Below are 18911 nucleotides of genomic sequence, written 5' to 3' on the forward strand. Positions count from 1 at the left end.
GTGAACTCCGGGAGTTGGTGATGGACAGGGAGGCCTGGTGTGCTGCAATTCATGGGGTCGCAAAGACTCGGACATGACTGAGTGACTGCACTGAACTGAACTGATTGTTGTTGTTACATGTAATGCATTTAGATCCTTGCCTGGAAAAATAGCAACTTTTCAATAATTCTTAGGTATCATCATACTATATAAAATGGAATAATAATAGTATCTAACTCACAGAGGTGTTGTAAGAATTCAAAGGGTTAATTCATTACAGATGGCCAATGAAAAGTGTGAAAGTGTTAGTTGCTCAGTCTTGTCTGACTCTTTGCACCCCCATGGACTGTTGTAGCCCACCAGGCTCCTCTGTCTATGGGATTCTCCAGGCAATAAAACTGAAGTGGGTTGCCATTTCCTTTTCCAGAGGATCCTCCAACCCAGGGATAGAACCTGGTCTCCCACCCACAGGGAGATTCTTAACCTTCTGAGTTACTAGAGATAGCCAATCAGTTCAGTTCAGTTAGTTCAGTTGCTCAATCATGTCTGACTCTTTGCGACCCCATGGACTGTAGCATGAACGCCAGGCCTCCCTGTCCATCACCAACTCCAGGAGTCCACCCAAATCCATGTCCATTGAGTTGGTGATGCCATCCAACCATCTCATCCTTTGTCATCCCCTTCTCCTCCCACCTTCAATCTTTCCCAGCATCAGGGTCTTTTCAAATAACTCAGTTCTTCGCATCAGGTGGCCAAAGTGTTGGAGTTTCAGCTTCAGCATCAATCCTTCCAATGAATATCCAGGATTGATTTCTTTTAGGATGGACTGGTTGGATCTCCTTGCTGTCCAAGGGACTCTCAAGAGTCTTCTCCGACACCACAGTTCAAAAGCATCAATTCCTCAGTGCTCAGCTTTCTTTATAGTCCAACACTCACATCCATATATAACTGCTCGAAAAACCATAACTTTGACTAGATGGACCTTTGTTGGCAAAGTAATGTCTCTGCTTTTTAATAAGCTGTCCAGTTTTGTCATAGCTTTTCTTCCAAGGAGCAAGTGTCTTTTAATTTCATGGCTGCAGTCCCCATCTGCAGTGATTTTGGAGCCCCCAAATATAAAGTCTGTCACTGTTTGCATTGTTTCCCCATCTATTTGCCATGAAGTGATGGGACCAGATGCCATGACTTTAGTTTTCTGAATGCTGAATTTTAAGCCAACTTTTTCACTCTCCTCTTTTACTTCCATCAAGAGGCTCTTTGGTTCTTTGCTTTCTGCCATAAGGGTGGTGTCATCTGCAAATCTGAGGTTATTGATATTTCTCCCAGCAATCTTGATTCCAGCTTGTGCTTCATCCAGTCCAGCATTCTCATGATGTACTCTGCATATAAGTTAAATAAGCAGGATGACAATATACAGCCTTGACATACTCCTTTCCCAATTTGGAGCCAGTCTGTTGTTCCATATTCACTTCTAACTGCTGCTTCTTGACCTGCATACAGGTTTCCCCACAAAGCCTGAGACAGAACTTTGGGTGTCTTCTGAGGAGGTATGGGTCAGCAGAGGACTGCTGTGGGGGCAGGGGCTTTGGGTGCAGTAGACCTGGTTATGGCATAAGCCCTTTTGGAGGAGGTCACCATACACCCATCATAGAGCCGCCAGAACTTACACGGGACTGGGGAAACAGACTCTGCAAGGGCACAAACAGAACCTTGTGTGCACTAGGACCCAGGAGAAAGGAGCAGTGACCCCACAAGAGATGGCCAATAGGCACATGTTAAGATGCCCAACATTACTAATTCTTAGAGAAATACAAATCAAAACTAAAATAACGTACCACCTCACACTGATCAGAATGACCATCACTAAAAAGTCAACAAATAACAATTGCTGGAGAAGATGTGGAGAAAAGAGAATCCTGCTACACTGTTGATAGGAATGTAAGCCTGTGCCCTCACTATAGAAAATAGTATGGAGGTTCCTCAGAAAGCTAGAAACAGAATTATCATATGATTCCAGCAATCCCACCCCTGGGCATATATCCAGACGAAACTGTAATTCTAAATGATATGTGCACTTCTATGTTCAGAGAAGTACTAGTCACAATAGCCAAGACATGGAAACAACCTAAATGTCCATCAACAGATGAATGACTAAAGAAGATGTGGTGTATATACACAATGGAATACTACTCAGTCATAAAAATGAACAAAATAATGCCATTTGTAGTAACATGGGTACAACCAGAGATTATATTAAGTGAAGTGAATCAGAAAGAGAAAGACAAATACCATATGAGATCTCTTATATGTGGAATTTAAAAAATGGCACAAGTGAATCTATCTGTGAAACAGAATCATGGCTATAGAGAACAGACTGCTGGTTGCCAAGGGGGAAGGGATTGGGGAGGGATGGAGCAGAAGGTTGGGGTTAGCAGATGTAAGCTTTTATAAATAGAATTCATAAACAACAAGGTCATATAGCACAGAGAACTATATTTGATATCCTGTGATAAACAATAATGGAAAAGAATATAAAAAAGAATGTATATATCAACATATAATTGAATCACTTTGCTCTATAATGGTAATTAACACAACACTGTAAGTCAACTGTATTTCAATAATAAAAATTTTTCATATATGAAAAAGATTCATATAAATGATTCAGAAAAATGATTCATATAAATTACTTAGCTGTGCTTAGAACAATAATAAGTTGGGTACTTGTCATATGCAGACACATTTCTAAAGGATTCACATAAATTATGTCACTTAATCCTCACAGCTCTTTCAAAAAGCAGATACTATAATTATAGCCCTATATGGTAGGAGGTATTATTATCCTATTTCTTAGTAATAAAGGTACAGAGAATAATTCATTCATGGTAACATAATAGTAAGCTACGATTCCAACCTATGTGCCTAGGTGCTCTGCTCTGTAACCTCACTATTCTATCCACAGATAGAAGCATATTCAAGAATTAATCAAGTGCACAGACAGCGATGGATATATTAAGACTCATGATCATGAGCTGGAAGATAATTAGAGGAAGGCAACTCATTCACAGATGTCGTTGACTCTATGCTTTCTAGTATTTTTAAGAACCCTGGTTGAATCTGTGTTCTTCCTATCTCTCTGGGCAGGCTCCTCACTTTAGCCAAAAACCAAGCTTGTTTAGCATCCCAAAACACAAACAAGCACCATTCTTTCAGTTCATGTTTCCCCTCCAATCTCCTCTTTTTCCTTTTCACTCTTTCATCCTTTTTCAAAAATCTCTGTATCTTCTTTCTCTTTATCGATTTCACTTTTAATCCCACTGCCATCTGACTCCAGCTCTCAACCTCCTTTAAAGCTGCTGTTATCAGATATTCATATTGCCAAATTCAACAAAGAGTTGTCTTCTTTTTTTATGACTTAGTTGTACACTCTTATGCCTCTGACACTATCGTTGGCTTTTTTCCTTCTCTAATTCTCTGATCACCTCTCTGAGTTTTGCTGTTTCCCTCTGTGTCTTCTTTGTGTGTTCCCCCATTATCCCATTACTTTTAAAACCTGGCACTGTGTCATAATCCCACTACTCTTCTCTTTGCAATATACTTGGGTGATAGAATCTATTCTCTTAGTTTTGACCATTACTCTATGATAATTCTCCAGAATACATCGTTGATCCCAATCTCTCTTCTACCCAGCTTCAATATTGCATATTCAAATATCTGCTGAATTCAGATTTATCAAAATCCTAAAAACACAAAACAAACAAAAAACTGACAAAACATAAACTTGTCATAAAATTACATCCCCCAGCATTTTTTTGATACCGCACTTCACCTGGTCATCCAAACTGGAAACATGTGGCAGTCACTGTGCATCTCCTACTTTTTTCTGACCCATTATTTTTTTTTTTTAATATTTTACATCATTCTAAAGAAAGTCCTACTATCACATCCCAGTCCATCAAGTCCACTCTATTCCTATACAGAGTCATAAACTTGGCTTTTCTTATCTCACAATTCAACTTGAGAGAAAAGTAGTATCTTCCTCATTTTTATATATCAGTGCCTAGGACAAGCACATAATAAATGTTTAATTAACATCTGTTTATTGAAAGGAAGTTAGCAAGAGGAAGGAAAGAAGGCAACTATCATAGAGATAGTATGAATCACCTCAGCTTTTCTCCCATCTACCATGAAAGAAGTGTGTGTCACTCAGTCATGTCTAACTCTCTGCGATCCCATGGACTGTAGACCACCAGGATCCTCTGTCCATGGAGTTCCCCAGGCAAGAATATTGGAGTGGGTAGCCATTCCCTTCTCCAGAAGATCTTCCCAACCCAGGGACTGAACCCAGCAGGTGGAGTCTTTATCATCTGAGCCACCAGGGAAGCCCATTTACAATGAATGGCTTATTATAATGACCAGACTCAAAAGTCACTTTTTCTGCTTTTATTCTCCAATCAGTCTTTAAACAAATGCCATTTCCTACCTCTGAGATGTTTATAGTGCTATTTCTAAAAGTATCCCAGTTTAAGACTGTTAATGAGTGGAATCTTTACTTCCAAAGATTTGTAAAGACAGCAATATAACCACTGAAATGATCAACACCTTTCATGTTGGCCTAATTTTTGTTCACTGTAATTTCATCTGTTCTCTTTAACTAGACTTGATAATCAGATTTTATAAACTGCCTGGCACATTTTTCTTAAACTACATAATTTTTTTTTTCAGGATTGGAGACATAAAATCTGAAATTAAGATTCTAAGCATTGGCGGTGGTGCAGGTATGAACAATGCATTTTAAAATTTGTATTTCACTCCAGACATCATGAGCTTCCCTCATAGCTTAGTTGGTAAAGAATCTGCCTACAAATGCAGGAGACCTGAGTTCGATTCCTGGGTTGGGAAGATCCCCTGGAGAAGTAAATGGCAACCCACTCCAGTATTCTTGCCTGCGTAGCAGGTTACAGTCCATGGGTTCACAAGAGTCAGACATGACTTAGCGACTAAACCACCAGACTTCATACTGCTTGATGGCAATTTTGTCCATTCTTTAGAAAAGCCATTTTCCTTTACTTTTGGAAGATATTAGTTTATTAAAACTGCTGCTGCTGCTGCTAAGTTGCTTCAGTTGTGTCCAACTCTGTGCAACCCCATAGACGGCCGCCCACCAGGCTCCCCCATCCCTGGGATTCTCCAGTCAAGAACACTGGAGTGGGTTGCCATTTCCTTCTCCAATGCATGGAACTGAAAAGTGAAAGTGAAGTCACCCAGTCGTGTCCGACTCTTAGCAACCCCATGGACTATAGCCTACCAGGCTCCTCCGTCCATGGGGTTTTCCACGCAAGAGTACTGAGTGGGATGCCATTGTCTATTAAAACTAGTAAGAGCCATATCACTTCAACTAAGATTAATGTCCGCATATATTTATGGGGTCTAGGACATCAGATTTCATTATTATCTGTAATAGAGATAAGTATGATTTTATTTTTTTAAACATATAAAAAGCATGGGAAAACATAGAATAATTTTGAAGATAACATTGAACCAGATGATTTAACTGTTCATAGTAAAGGAAAATTTCAAAAGACATTCCTTAAGCTTGTGCCACTTAAACGAGATCCATAGACTGGTTGGTGGTTTGCGAACTATTGCTGGTGCATGAGGAGATAAGCATGCCCTGGAATGTAAATCAATGCACAGCTTCTTTCATTGAGAAAGCATCCTATGCAGAAAAGTATGCTTAATGACATAGTGAATTTACCGTCTCGTGGCCCCACTCTTTGAGTTGCCGTGGCCTAAGCCATTCCTTTCCTCTGACTCAGGTTCACAGCTGCCCTCTAAGCATTCTGCACACTCCCCACCTCCCTTTCATAAGCAGTTCATGGTCTCACTACTTAGAACCAGTACTTTTACCCAAGGGGAAATGTGAAGTTTGGATAGGCAGATTAATGAGGGTGTAATTTCTAACTCTGCCACTAATGAACTGTGTGAACCTGGCTAAAACGTAAGCTTCAGTTTGCCCATCAGTAAAATGGGGGCAACGAATTATGTCTCATAGGTTGTAGTGAGATTTATACAGGTAAGTTTATAAACTGCTTTTATAAGGTGCAGGTAGGTCATTTCTACAAAATAAAATAAGAAAATTTATCTCCAGACTTTGCCACATATCAAACTCCTGAGTAGTGTTTGATTTAAAGTTGCTAGTCGTCTGAAAGTCTGAGTTAATATAATGATAATATATATAGTATATATAATAATATATATTAACATAATATATAGTCATATTATTTATGTTACATAATGTATTAATATATAATAATATAGTCATATATATTATTTATGTGTTGATATCCTTATTATTGTTTTCTTTTAAAACAACCATGGAGTGATGGTTAGTAAAGGTTACCACTTGGTAACAAGTGACCACTACATTACCACTTGTCACACAGTGTTAAGTACTGATTTCTTGAGTCTCTTAAGTGTAATTGTTCTAACCCTACATGAATGAGTTCAATTGTGGCAACACAACACATCTTAACACAAAGATAACCAAGAGCCCTCTAATGGAATAGGATAGTTTTTTATGTCATCTAGTGCTCATTTTTCATAAAACACACTGTGATATAATGTAATAAGGACTGACTGTTAAAGTAGTTTTACTTTATTATCATCTTTCAGCAAGAAAACAGAAACCAACAAGGACAGGTAATGAAAGATACTGTCATGAATGATCTAATACATTGTGTTTAAGCTAAAATACTCTATTATTGCTTGTGATATTTTATGTCCTAAGGATTATAAGATTGATGAATTGCTCAAAGAGTGTCCTATTAATTCATTTAACCAAGACAGTCATTTCCAGTGTGTTTTGCATATGAATTTAAGGCAACCACAGGCAATGAGACTTATCATTTGATAGTGTCACTTGTGCTTGGACAAGAAGAGAAGCCCTACAAGGAAAAGTAATTAAAAACAGTCTCTACCATGGCCAAGTTAATTGACCTTTTAATATAAAGTTAATTGAATTTCTAATGTAAATTTATCCAGATGCTTATAAGCTATCTAGAGAAAGGAACATTTGCCCTAAACAGTGATTCCTTACATAAAGGTGCAAATAGGGGCTAATATAGAGAACTTTTCAGAACAGAGGGAGTAATGCTTGGTGTTCTTCTGACTGAACCTTAACATTGTATTAATAACAAGCTCTGCCTGAGGGAAATATGGGTGCCCTTTCAGGTCACTCTTCATAAGACACTGGTCAAAAACATAAGAACTGCAAGAGAAATTCAAGCTGTAAATACTTAGCCCTCACTGCTCAAGTAAGATATGAAATCAAAAGTAATACACTTAAAATTCCTAGGTCTAAAGGCCCTTGGCATGAAAGAGCAGAAAGGTGTTTGAAGGGAAAGGACACCCCACTCAGTTAGTTTGAGTGTTTATGTACCAACTGGGAGATACTTATCTAATAGTTTGTCATTGACTAAATGCAAGTACTGGGTGTGCAGAAGAAACACACTTTATTATATAGTGAGGAACACTCTGTCCTTGCCTTAGAGAAATGGTCTCCCTGCATGTTTCACAATCTACAGTGTTCCTGAGATTTTGCATTATCCTGTGGCTTATGTATCCTTAAAAATCCACTGCTGAACTCCAGTCCCCAGTAGATAAGGCCATTGGCCCTGTCTTATACCTTGTGTTCTGCTCCCATAATGCGTCTTACAGGGTTCTGCTGCAGTCTTAGCTTATGAGCCTCTCTGTTTTCTCTTCCTAGATGTTTTCTTCTTGGATGCCTAGGCACCTCTAGGTCATATTCTGCATATATTTAATGCAAATATTCTCTCTGCATTAATAATGGTGCTACCACTTCTTACCACCACAATGAGAAAAAAAAAATCTACCAAAAGAAACAAACTAAAAACTTCCCTAAATCAGATTCGGCATTTATATTGCTTAATGTTCATGCTCTTTGGGGACCTATTTGATTTTCTTCTCAGAACCATGAGTAGGGCTGCTATGCACCCTTTCTGTCTTCTGTCTCTTCTATTTGTTGTTGCTGAGTTGCTTCAGTTGTGTCTGATTCTTTGTGACCCTATGGATTGTAGCCCACCAGGCTGCGCTGTCCATAGGATTCTCCAGGCAAGAAAACTGCCATGCCCTTCTGCAGGGTATCTTCCTGACTCAGGGATTAAACTCATGTCTCTTACATCTTCTGCATTGGCAAGCAAGTTCTTTACCACTAACTCGATTGGTATTTGGGTGGAGAGGAATTTCATAATCTGAGGGAGAATGTAAGAATTTTGAAAAAGGCATTTGGCAATTCAATTCAGAAACCAACCAATTATTAAGGCTCTGTGCAGTTCAAAAGAAAGGGAATAGATGGAAAATTTCCCGATGTTACCCATAACTGATCTACCACATCAATAAAATACAATTAATAAGCAACATTATTATTCATAGATTACATGTGTACTGTTAGGAGAATGTTTGAAATAAATACTATGGGTATTCAAAGAAAGAAAGAGAGGAAATCATGAGGAAAAAATCATGTACAGAAATACAGACCATGTAGTTTTTACAGAGGCCAAATGGTGGAGGCGGTGGGTAGTCACTAAGTCGTGCCCGACTCTGGTGACCCCATGGCCTGTAGCCTGCCAGGCTCCTCTGTCCATGGGATTCTCCAGGCAAGAATACTGGAGTGGGTTGCCATTTTCTGCTCGAGGGATCTTCCCAACCCAGGAATAGAACCTGGGTCTCCCACATTGCAGGCATATTCTTACTAATTGAGCTATGAGGGAAGCCCAGAGGCAAAATAAGGAAGTGTAAAGTTGTATATGTGCATGAATTTGTGTGTTTTAATGAAATAAAGTGAGCAATGGGAATGCTTTATTTGAGGTATCACAGCATTTGTATTGTGCTGATTTCAGCAACTGTTTTTAGATATTGAGAGCAACCACATTGTATTCTAAACCTTACAGAATATGCTTTTTGGTCCATTGTCAACATTGATGCATCCTAAAATTAAACTACCCAATGGAGCTTCTTTACTATTCAACTTTTAATGAGTATTGTCTTTATGTTTGATGGTACATAGAGAAAAAGAAACCCATATTCTTTTTGCTATTAATTTGCAATGCACACACTTATACATGGAAAAATGTTCCAGAAAGCAGTAATAGGCAATGTGTTCTCCTTGCTCTGGGCTCTGCTAAAAGGAGAATCATTTTATCTGTTTCATTGTTCCATTCTTATGTTCAAATGCCAGAAAATTTTATTAGGTTTAAACAGGACTATAACTTAAATAATCTCATTGTAACCAGCTTTCTGCTTCTTTTTATTAACCTATTATGTACCAAATCAGTTGTCATACCTTATATAATAGTGTTTATATTTATACAAAATTTCAATCCACTGAAGCAACTCACATATGAAATACAGGTGGTATGGACCCTCTTATATAATTTTTCCGATAATAATTATGCTGATATGTTGAGAGGGGTTAGGTGGTTTTCTTCTATGACATATAAACATCAACATTAAGACAGAGATTAAAATATAGAAGAGAATTTAGAGATCATCAACACCCTCATTCTACAAACTAAAAACCTGAGAACAATCAAGAAAGAATAAAACCTAGGTCTGTTAACTAAAAAAGCAGTCCAACAAACTGTACTATACAGATATAAAAGTTAATTATTGACTTGGCAAAAGGGAGACTGGGTATTTAGTAAGGACCAGCCATTTGGAAATCTAATGTTATCAGATTTTTAATCTTGTTTTCTTTCGTAAATGACATGTTAAGGTGACCCTGAAGTTTAATTTTCTAAGTGAGGTGAATAGAAGTAGAAATGAATGTAATTAAGGCAAGAACTGGAAAAGTTGGTCTATCCAGTTTAGAAGCAGAAGCTGGTAGGAAGCAAAGGTTAATGTTTCCAGTGTCCAGGTAAGATGCCAGTCTACATCAGCAACTAAGGAATGATTGAGGAAATACAAGGAAATGGAGGATTTTTTTGCCTAGAAAAAAAAAAAAAAAAGAATTTGAATGTGCTTATTGCCATCTTCAGATATTTCCTATTAAGCAAACCACAGAATATTTGGCCCTAAACAGCCAGTGGTTGAAAGAGAAAGTCTTTTGTTGAGTTTCAGTATTAGAGTTTATAAATGATCAAGATATGTACTTTCACTTCTGAAAGCACGTATCTTTGGACATAAAGAGCTACCTGTCATGTTAGGAGTATTAGCTTAGACTGGAAAAATACTTTTCACATATGCTATTCAAGGGACTCAGGCACTGACATCTTGGGTATTTGGGCTTTCAGTCCAGTAAACCCGTGATCTTATGAGTAACCTTCTAGAAAGAGTGGTGTGGCACCACTTTTGGTTATACTGCTGCTGCTAAGTCGCTTCAGTCGTGTCCGACTCTGTGCGACCCCATACACGGCAGCCCACCAGGCTCCCCCGTCCCTGGGATTCTCCAGGCAAGAACACTGGAGTGGGTTGCCATTTCCTTCTCCAATGCATGAAAGTGAAAAGTGGAAGTGAAGTTGTTCAGTCGTGTCCAACTCTTCGTGACCCCATGGACTGCAGCCTACCAGGCTCCTCTGTCCATGGGATTTTCCAGGCAAGAGTACTGGAGTGAGGTGCCATTGCCTTCTAAAGAAGTGAAATTCAAATAGAACTTCTAGACATGCAGATTATTTTTAGTCTGGATTTGAACTGCTTTATAACTTGACCTGAGTAAAACTCGTTCACTTATGTACAGCACTTCCTTCACAAACAGAAGGATATGGACCTGGGCTCAAGTTAATCGATAGCATGTAGGATTTAGGGCTATCTCCTTCAGATAATTTGGGGCCTCAGATGTAGAGTATTCTTAAAGGTATTCATAACTGTGCTATTTTAAAATAAACTATTCTCCATATGTAAATTTACCAAAAAGGTCTACCTCATTGTATTGTATTTAAAACTTTGAGTGAAGTATTGTTAAAGACAGGTATACTACAGAACTGAGAGGCATGAGCATAATACTATAGTATTGGCACCACTGTCATTAAAACCAAAGTAAACAAGATTGTTTTGGCTAATTCAATAAGGCCTAAAGCAGGAAAACAGGGATTAATGAGCAGAGTGAAGACAAAAGTATCATTATCTGCAGATTAAATGACTGTATACTTAGAAAAGCAAATAAACTCAGTTGTGCAGCCTTACAATTAATAAGAATGCACAATAAGAATGTAGTAATGGCCTGATACAGGTAAAATAGGAAGAAAGCAATATGGCAGATCCGCATTTCTTTCTGCCAGCATTTTAATGTTTTTCATTTACAGGTTGGCTATTTACAATGTACTTAGAAAGTTCATGGCATGTGGCTATCTGTAATTTTGCTGAGGGACAGATTTGTATCTTTCCAGTTCTTATGCCAGTTTAGGACCCATTCTCTTAGTGGGTGAATGTTCTTCTACCTGACATGCACTATTGAATAAAATTTTGTGATTTAATACACACAGTCATATAACCCTGGTATAGGTTGACTATTTCCACCCTCATTTCCATCCTAATCATATGTGCCACAAGGAGGGTGGGGTGGGGAGCAGTCCTAGAGATTGGGGGTCAAAACCCAGGGTCTTCTGAGGCTTTGTCTCTATTAACAATAGCAAACTGATAGAAATGGGGAAAAATATTGGATGAGTAAGCTACTAACATACAAAATATAGGAAACCTATTTGGAAGAAAACTTTTACTGAGAACAAGTTGACAAGATTTAAAAAGCAAATATGCCATAATGAGGTTACAGTGGCATGAAAGCTTTCATGTACAAAAGCTAAGAGCAGGAAATGAAATTTTCCTGAAAGTAGCATGGCCTTATGTATTAAGAACAGTAGAACAGTTCTCATATTCATCTAATGCACAAGGAGCTTGTGACACTAGTTGTTACAATACTGGCATAACTTCGTGAACAGCCAATCCCTGCGGTCCCAACAAGGCCCCTGCTGCTCTTCAGTCCCTCCTTGTAGAGTCTGTACATCCTCCCCATTCTATGGATCTCAGCCCCCGACCTCTAAGGTACCCAGCAATGGGACTGGTCTTGCCTGCCCAGGGGTCTTCTGAGAATCTGCTGTAGTTCTTCAGCCTGTATTCTTTGAAAGAGCTGGCATCTGAGACCTGTTGTTTTGGGTTTTGTTTTAATATCACCAAAGATCAAGGTTCTCATTTTAACCATTAATTCTGGTTCTTGGTATGCATATGCAAAAAGATTTTGCACAATAATTCATGGTTCATTGTCAGATGCCTCATAATAGCAAAATGTTTAAAACTAAGTGTAGCTAACTCTATACCTTTTAAACATCACAATATTGTAAGTATAGAGTTTACCTCTCTATGTAATGTACTGAAGTAGCAAATATCTTTGTATTTAAAAAGTCTTTTGAGTTGTTTGTTGAATATGACTACACCTCATTGTTCAGAACCCTTTGGGACATTTTCTTTAAGTTTGTGTCTCAGAGAATATTTTGGTAGTAAGGCTTTTCTTCTGCAGTTGCAAAGCATTCAGGCGATATTCTTCCTGGGCCAACAGCCAGAAGACACGAAAGCAAATGGCAATGCCCTTTTCCGCTCAGAATTTATATTTATAATCCCCTTCCTGAGACTCTCCAGCTATTTTAATATTCTACTCTCATCTTTCCATACCAACAGAACTGCCTCCATACTGAGGCTCCCAGTGTAGAGGTGGGTGGAGAAAAGAGAGAGAGAGAGAGTATGGGGGAGGGAGAGAGTTGTGTGGGGGGGCGGGGCACAAGAGAGAGAGAGACACAGAAAGGGAAAGGAAAAAGAAAAAGACAAGAAAAGGGATCTCATCAATAATCTTTTATCTTTTGCACTGCAGCTCAAAATCAAGTCTGATTTTGCCCTGGTTGCAAACTCATAGCTGAAATTATTTTTCATCACTAAGCGGAGAGTTATCTGGGCAATTTTTCTCCCTAGAGACAATTTTGTGTGTGTGTGTGCCTGATATTCTGGTAGAGGGAACAAGGAAGATCGTAATCTTAATGCAACATGTAATAGAATAAATTTTTTCCTGCTGATAATCTAAAGAACTCATATATATTTTGATGTGAGAAATGAAGCTAGAGTAGATGGAAATCAAATGGCTGGAGATACTGTGACTAGCCTTTAATCCTCCATTTTCTCGACCTGGAGGATGTTTTTATTTGGGGCATAGCCTCGGGGTTCTCCAGCTGGGCTTTGTGTTTCATTTAATGTAGCTCAGTCAGAAAGACAAGCCATCACGAATACATGATGAGTGCTCTTTCAAACTGTCTTTTTATTATGGAGCTGCCCATTTATAAAGGCACATCTTCATTTCCTTCTTTCCCAGCCTCCTTCAGACTTCTCTTAAATATCACCTTTTCCAGGAAGCTTACATGACCACCCAATTGAAAATCACGAACCCTCCCATCATGGCTTCACCTCGCTCTTTTTTCCCTTGGTTTTAGGACTTATCACCATCCGTCAAGGTTGAATGTTTTGGTCTATTTTATTCATTGCTGTATCTCCAGTGATTAGAACCTAGCATTTAGTAGGTCCTTAAAAGTATTTGTTGAATTAATGTATGGTAGCTTCAACTTATTGAATTATTACTATATATCATGAACTGTGGTAAATTATATCCATATAATGCCTTTAACATTTACAATGACCCTGCAGCATAGACCATATTATCCCTAATTTAGAGATATGTAAAGGGCAGAGATATTAACAAATTTGCATATTTCCATTGAATACTAAATTTGAGTCCAATTTTGTCTCTTTATAGCCTCTAACTTTTCCTTTTTTTTTTTTTCCTTTTTAATCCAATGACCTTGGATTTTAAGCAAAAAGGCAACATTACTCTGCTATCTCATTAACTATATCCTTGAAATTCAGGAAATTAAGAAAAGTTGTCTGGACAATATGGACTCCACTCTTTCCATATTGAAATGGGAAACCAAGTTCTGTTCATGGACCTGGAGCTGAAGAATGAATTCTAAAAACTTGTAAACATACAGGCAAAGTTAATTTTAAAGGATAGAGATACAAAACTCTAAGCACAGACACTGAGAAGGGGTGAAGCACCCCAAAAGGTGCAGAGAACGGTAGTTTATATCTTTATTAGAATTGACCTGTTTGTTTTTGGTTGGTTCGGGGCCAGATGCATGTAATTTCTGACCAGTCATTTTATATGTCGCAGTATCTAGTTTGTCATTTTTATGGCTTTCTTTTGGTTCCCAGTTTCTCAGTTTCCCCAGACATTGTGTTGCCATCCCTCGACCTGTTCTCAAGACTCCAGACCATCATTTAGGGACCAGATGTATGTTTATGAGTTAGTGGTCCACCTGGAGTTTTTTTCCCTTGATAAACTGAACAGCAGTTAATGATTGTCTTGTCCTGGGTCTGAATGTATTATGACCCTCCAGACCAGGGAAGCATTCTTCTGAATGCCTAGAAACTGGAACAAAGAGTTTAGCTTTAGGTTAAAGAAGTGAGATGCTTACTTGAGAAGACAAAAAATGAAATTAAAAAAAGGGAACTGAGGTCTCAAAGTCCTATACTGTCTAACAATTTCTGCCTGAGTATTTTTGAACTTTTTCTTTAAGTTCCACTATCAGAGGTTTCAATTATATATCCCTCTTCAAATATAGGCATGATGTGTTTAAAATATGGCCCATATGAAAGCAAGATATAATCACAAAAATATCTGACTGTAAAATTAAGTGAAACACTCAACGTAGGTCAGAAAGGAGACATGTGAAGTCATTCTAAAGTTGTGGCTGATTTGATGGACAGGGTAATACAAAGGAAAGAGATTTGCAAAAGACAATTTAAAAATTTTAGTTTTCATTTAACTTTCCAAACCAAAAAGCATATTCTATTTGATAGAAAGTAACACAGGAGTGAACAGAAGAGAAAAAACGAAAAACAAAAACCACAAACCAGGCTAATAGAAAATAATTTTTGATTCATGCCAACACATGTTAGGATTTCCTAACTGTGTTCAAGCTTCACTTATTGATAAACTGAGAAAATCAGTTAACCTCATCATAAAATGCCAAGACTCCAAAATCATTGATTTGCTTTGGTAGACACAAAACGAGGTGAGGGTGAGAGAGAAAGAAAAAGAAAACAAAGGAAGATTGTATATGGGAATAAAGTTGCTTAATCACTATAATTTTCCATTTGTCACAGGAAACTTTGCAGATTTTGTTCCAAAACTAGAAACCCACAGTAAGGTTTTATCTAACTAACTGAAACAGCTACTGGCCTAAAAGCTTAGGATGTCAACAATAAGTAGTCTACAATTATCAGAATCATCATTAAGCAATAAGAGATCATATTAGAACAGAGATTGACCATAAAATGAACAATGAAATGTTCATTATTTTATTGTTTATCAACAATAAAATGAATAAAGTATTGCTTTATCCCCTTTAAACGTGGTCTTCTGGACCTGACAGTTAAGATTCCCAGAAGGCTTTGTTATACACAATAAAAGCAGCAGGCTGCTGGCTTCCACATTTCTTCTGTTTACCCCTGAATTTGCTGAGAATTTCTGAATTATTTGATTGAGTCACTTCTAGCTACCTTCCCCCATTCTTTCAGCATGTTAATTTGGCTTGTGTGCTCTTTTTTAAAAATTAATTATTTTTGCTGCACTGGGTCTTCATTGTGGTACACGGGCTTTCTCTAACTGCATTGTGTGGAGGCTTCTCTCTAGCTGTGGTGCATGGGCTTTTCATTGTGGTGGCTTCTCTTGTTGCGGAACTTGGGCTCCAGAGCGCATAGGTTTCTGTAGTTACAGCATGAGGGCTCAGCTGCCCCAGGACATGTGGAATCTTAGTTCTTGAACCAGGGATCAAACCCATGTCCCCTGCACTGGAAGACATATTTGTAACCACTGGACCACCAGGCAAGTCCAGCATGTTGTGTGCTCTTTAAAAACATTTATAGGGTGCTTAATATCTAATATTGGAACACATTCATATTATTATGGCCCCTGCTCAGAAGGATTCAGTTGAGAAAGAACAAATGATCTTCTTCCTTTTTTTCCCCCATTGTTTGAATCTCTTACTGCTGGCTAATGGTACTTCCCTGATAGCTCAGTTAGTAAAATAATCAGCCTGCAATGCAGGAGACCCTAGTTTGATCCCTGTTGGGAAGATCTGCTGGAGAAGGGATAGGCTATCCACTCCAGTATTCTTGGGCTTCCGTTGTGGCTCAGCTGGTAAAAATCTGCCTCCAATGAGGGAGACCTGGGTTCAATTCCCAGGTTGGGAAGATCCCCTGGAGAAAGGAAAGGCTGCCCATTCCAGTATTCTGGCCTGGAGAATTCCATGGACTGTATAGTCCATGGGGTCACAAAGAGTCAGACACAGCTGAGTGATTTTCACTTTCACTTTCATGGCACTATAGTCTGTTGACCCTTCATATGCCTTTCAGTGATTGATGATCAAAGTTGCTCAGTTGCTCAAACTAGCATTTGAGTCCTTGATACCCTTTAACAAACTCATTGGAATCAAGCTTTTGCTTGTTTTACTTAATTTTACAGTAAGATATTTTTTGTGATTATATCTTGCTTTCATATGGGCCATATTTTAAACACATCATGCCTATATTTGAAGAGGGACATATAATTGAAATCTCTGGCAGTGGAACTTAAGGAAGAATTAAAAGGTTTCAGATTGATCGGGCCAGCTTTGGAGAAAACTGTCGCATAGATTTCCTCATTCTCCACTTTAGTTTCCTTCCCCTACTTCCTCCCTACCCTCATCCCCACCCACTGCCATCGCCAGCACCTGGGACATTCATTATACCATTAGACAACTCTCTTTTCCTAGTCAGGCATCTTTTGTTCCTGATTTATCTTCCTCATCTCCTTCTTCCAGCCTGCTCAGTCTTATGACCTATGCTTTTTTTTCATCTGCCACATCTAACCTTGGAAAGGTTCTGTTAATGCCATTTATGCCAAAATGTTAAAGACCAGTGTCATTTTCATATGCTAGTCTTGCCAGCACATAAGTATTTTAGTGAAGGTCAACATCATAACTAAGACAATAAAAGTGCAAAACTTAATTTGGAGGCATTAGTAATAGGGAAAGAAGAGAGATTTTTAAAGAGAGGGACTCAATGATAACAATAAAAATAATGAACAGCTAACATTTATTAGGTGCCAACTCTCTTTTGCAGTGTGCTTTATGTGTATTGCCTCATTTAATCCTCACACCCAATAAATTATGTACTATCATTATTGCTGTTTTTCCGATGAGGAAAATACAGTTTGGAGAGAGAAAGCAAACAGCTGAAGGTCGTAATATCAAGTCAGTGGATCAGACAGAGGTGGAATTCAAGTCTATCCAATTTACCACAGTCTCTCTCACATCGTCACCTATAGGCTAAAGTTTCATCAGGGCAGGTGTTTATTTGCTCCTCTTATCATTTGCCTAGTTTAGTGCCTGGCACACAGTAAAATAATCAATGAATCACTGGTACATGAGTGAATGAATAAATACCTATTTTGCCATAACCTCCTTTCCATTTACTTGTCTGGAATCACCTCTTTCTTGGAGGCCCTGCCTTACCTACACATTCTAAAACCCTAAATTGCCAGCAGTCCTATATATACAATTCCACTTCCTGTCCTCTGCCTGTAATTCCCATTTCCCCAAAAGTCCCCAGGCTAACTGTGTTACTTACCCTGTAACACAGAGCTCAAGAGTGGTCTGCCATGCAGCTTTCCATCTCTCTGGCCTCTTGTCTTATCCTCTCCATCACCATTTCCTTCCTTCTTCCCTCCATGGCCCAAACCAAGCCAGGGTTCTTTCCATGTCCGTCTCTTCTACGAGAACATGATGTTTTTGAGGGCACATGTCTCATACAATTTTTTATCGTTCTTTTATACCTGATATATTTTATATGATTCTGATCTAGCCTAATTTATCAATTCTACAGCATATTTTTTCATATTTTAATATCACAGATTGGTATATATCTTCCAGTTGGTGAAATCTTACAATTATAATTGACAGAGTTGTTTTTACTTTATGACTTAGTGATATACAAGAAGGGTTATTTTTATCCTATAATCAATAGCATCTTAGATTTTACTGTAATACAGTCAGTCAGTCAGTCCGGTCACTCAGTCGTGTCTGACTCTTTGGGACCCCATGAACCGCAGCTTGCCAGGCCTCCCTGTCCATCACTAGCTCCCAAGTTCACCCAAACCCATGTCCATTGATTTGGTGATGCCATCCAACCATCTCATCCTCTGTCATCCCTTCTTCTCCTGCCCTCAATCTTTCCCAGCATCAGGGTCTTTTCAAATGAATCAGCTCTTTGCAACAGGTGGCCAAAGTATTGGAGTTTCAGCTTCAGCATCAGTCCCTCCAATGAACACCCAGGACTGATCTCCTTTAGGATGGACTGGTTGGATCTCCTTGCAGTCCAAGGGACTCTCAAGAGTCTTCTCCAACACCACAGTTCAAAAGCATCAATTCTTTGGTGCTTAGCTTTCTTTATAGTCCAACTCTCACATCCATACATGACTAATGGAAAAACCATAGCCTTGACTAGATGGACATTTATTGACAAAGTAATGTCTCTGCATTTTAATATGCTGTCTAGGTTGGTCATAACTTTCCTTCCAAGGAGTAAGCGTCTTTTAATTTCATGCCTACAATCACCATCTGCAGTGATTTTGAAGCCCCAAAAAATAAAGTCCCTGACTGTTTCCATTATTTCCCCATCTATTTGCAATGAACTGATGGGACCAGATGCCATCATCTTAGTTTTCTGAATGTTGAATTTTAAGCCAACTTTTTCACTCTCCTCTTTCACCTTCATCAAGAGGCCCTTTAGTTCTTCTTTGCTTTCTGCCATAAGGGTGGTGTCATCTGCATATCTGAGGT

At 38.5% G+C, this 18911-nt stretch overlaps 1 protein-coding gene across 1 annotated transcript in view; it reads left to right on the forward strand.

Annotated features, from left to right (window-relative positions):
• Positions 1 to 18911, forward strand: part of HNMT (histamine N-methyltransferase) — a 41335-nt gene that overhangs the window by 5542 nt on the left and 16882 nt on the right. Inside the window, exon 3 of the mRNA XM_010853705.1 lies at positions 4705 to 4757. Coding sequence (XP_010852007.1) covers positions 4705 to 4757 — 53 coding nt within the window. The remainder of the gene's footprint in view (positions 1 to 4704; positions 4758 to 18911) is intronic.

Source organism: Bison bison, unplaced genomic scaffold (assembly GCF_000754665.1).
Source record: "Bison bison bison isolate TAMUID 2011002044 unplaced genomic scaffold, Bison_UMD1.0 scf7180017864330, whole genome shotgun sequence".
Classification (NCBI taxonomy): domain Eukaryota; kingdom Metazoa; phylum Chordata; class Mammalia; order Artiodactyla; family Bovidae; genus Bison; species Bison bison.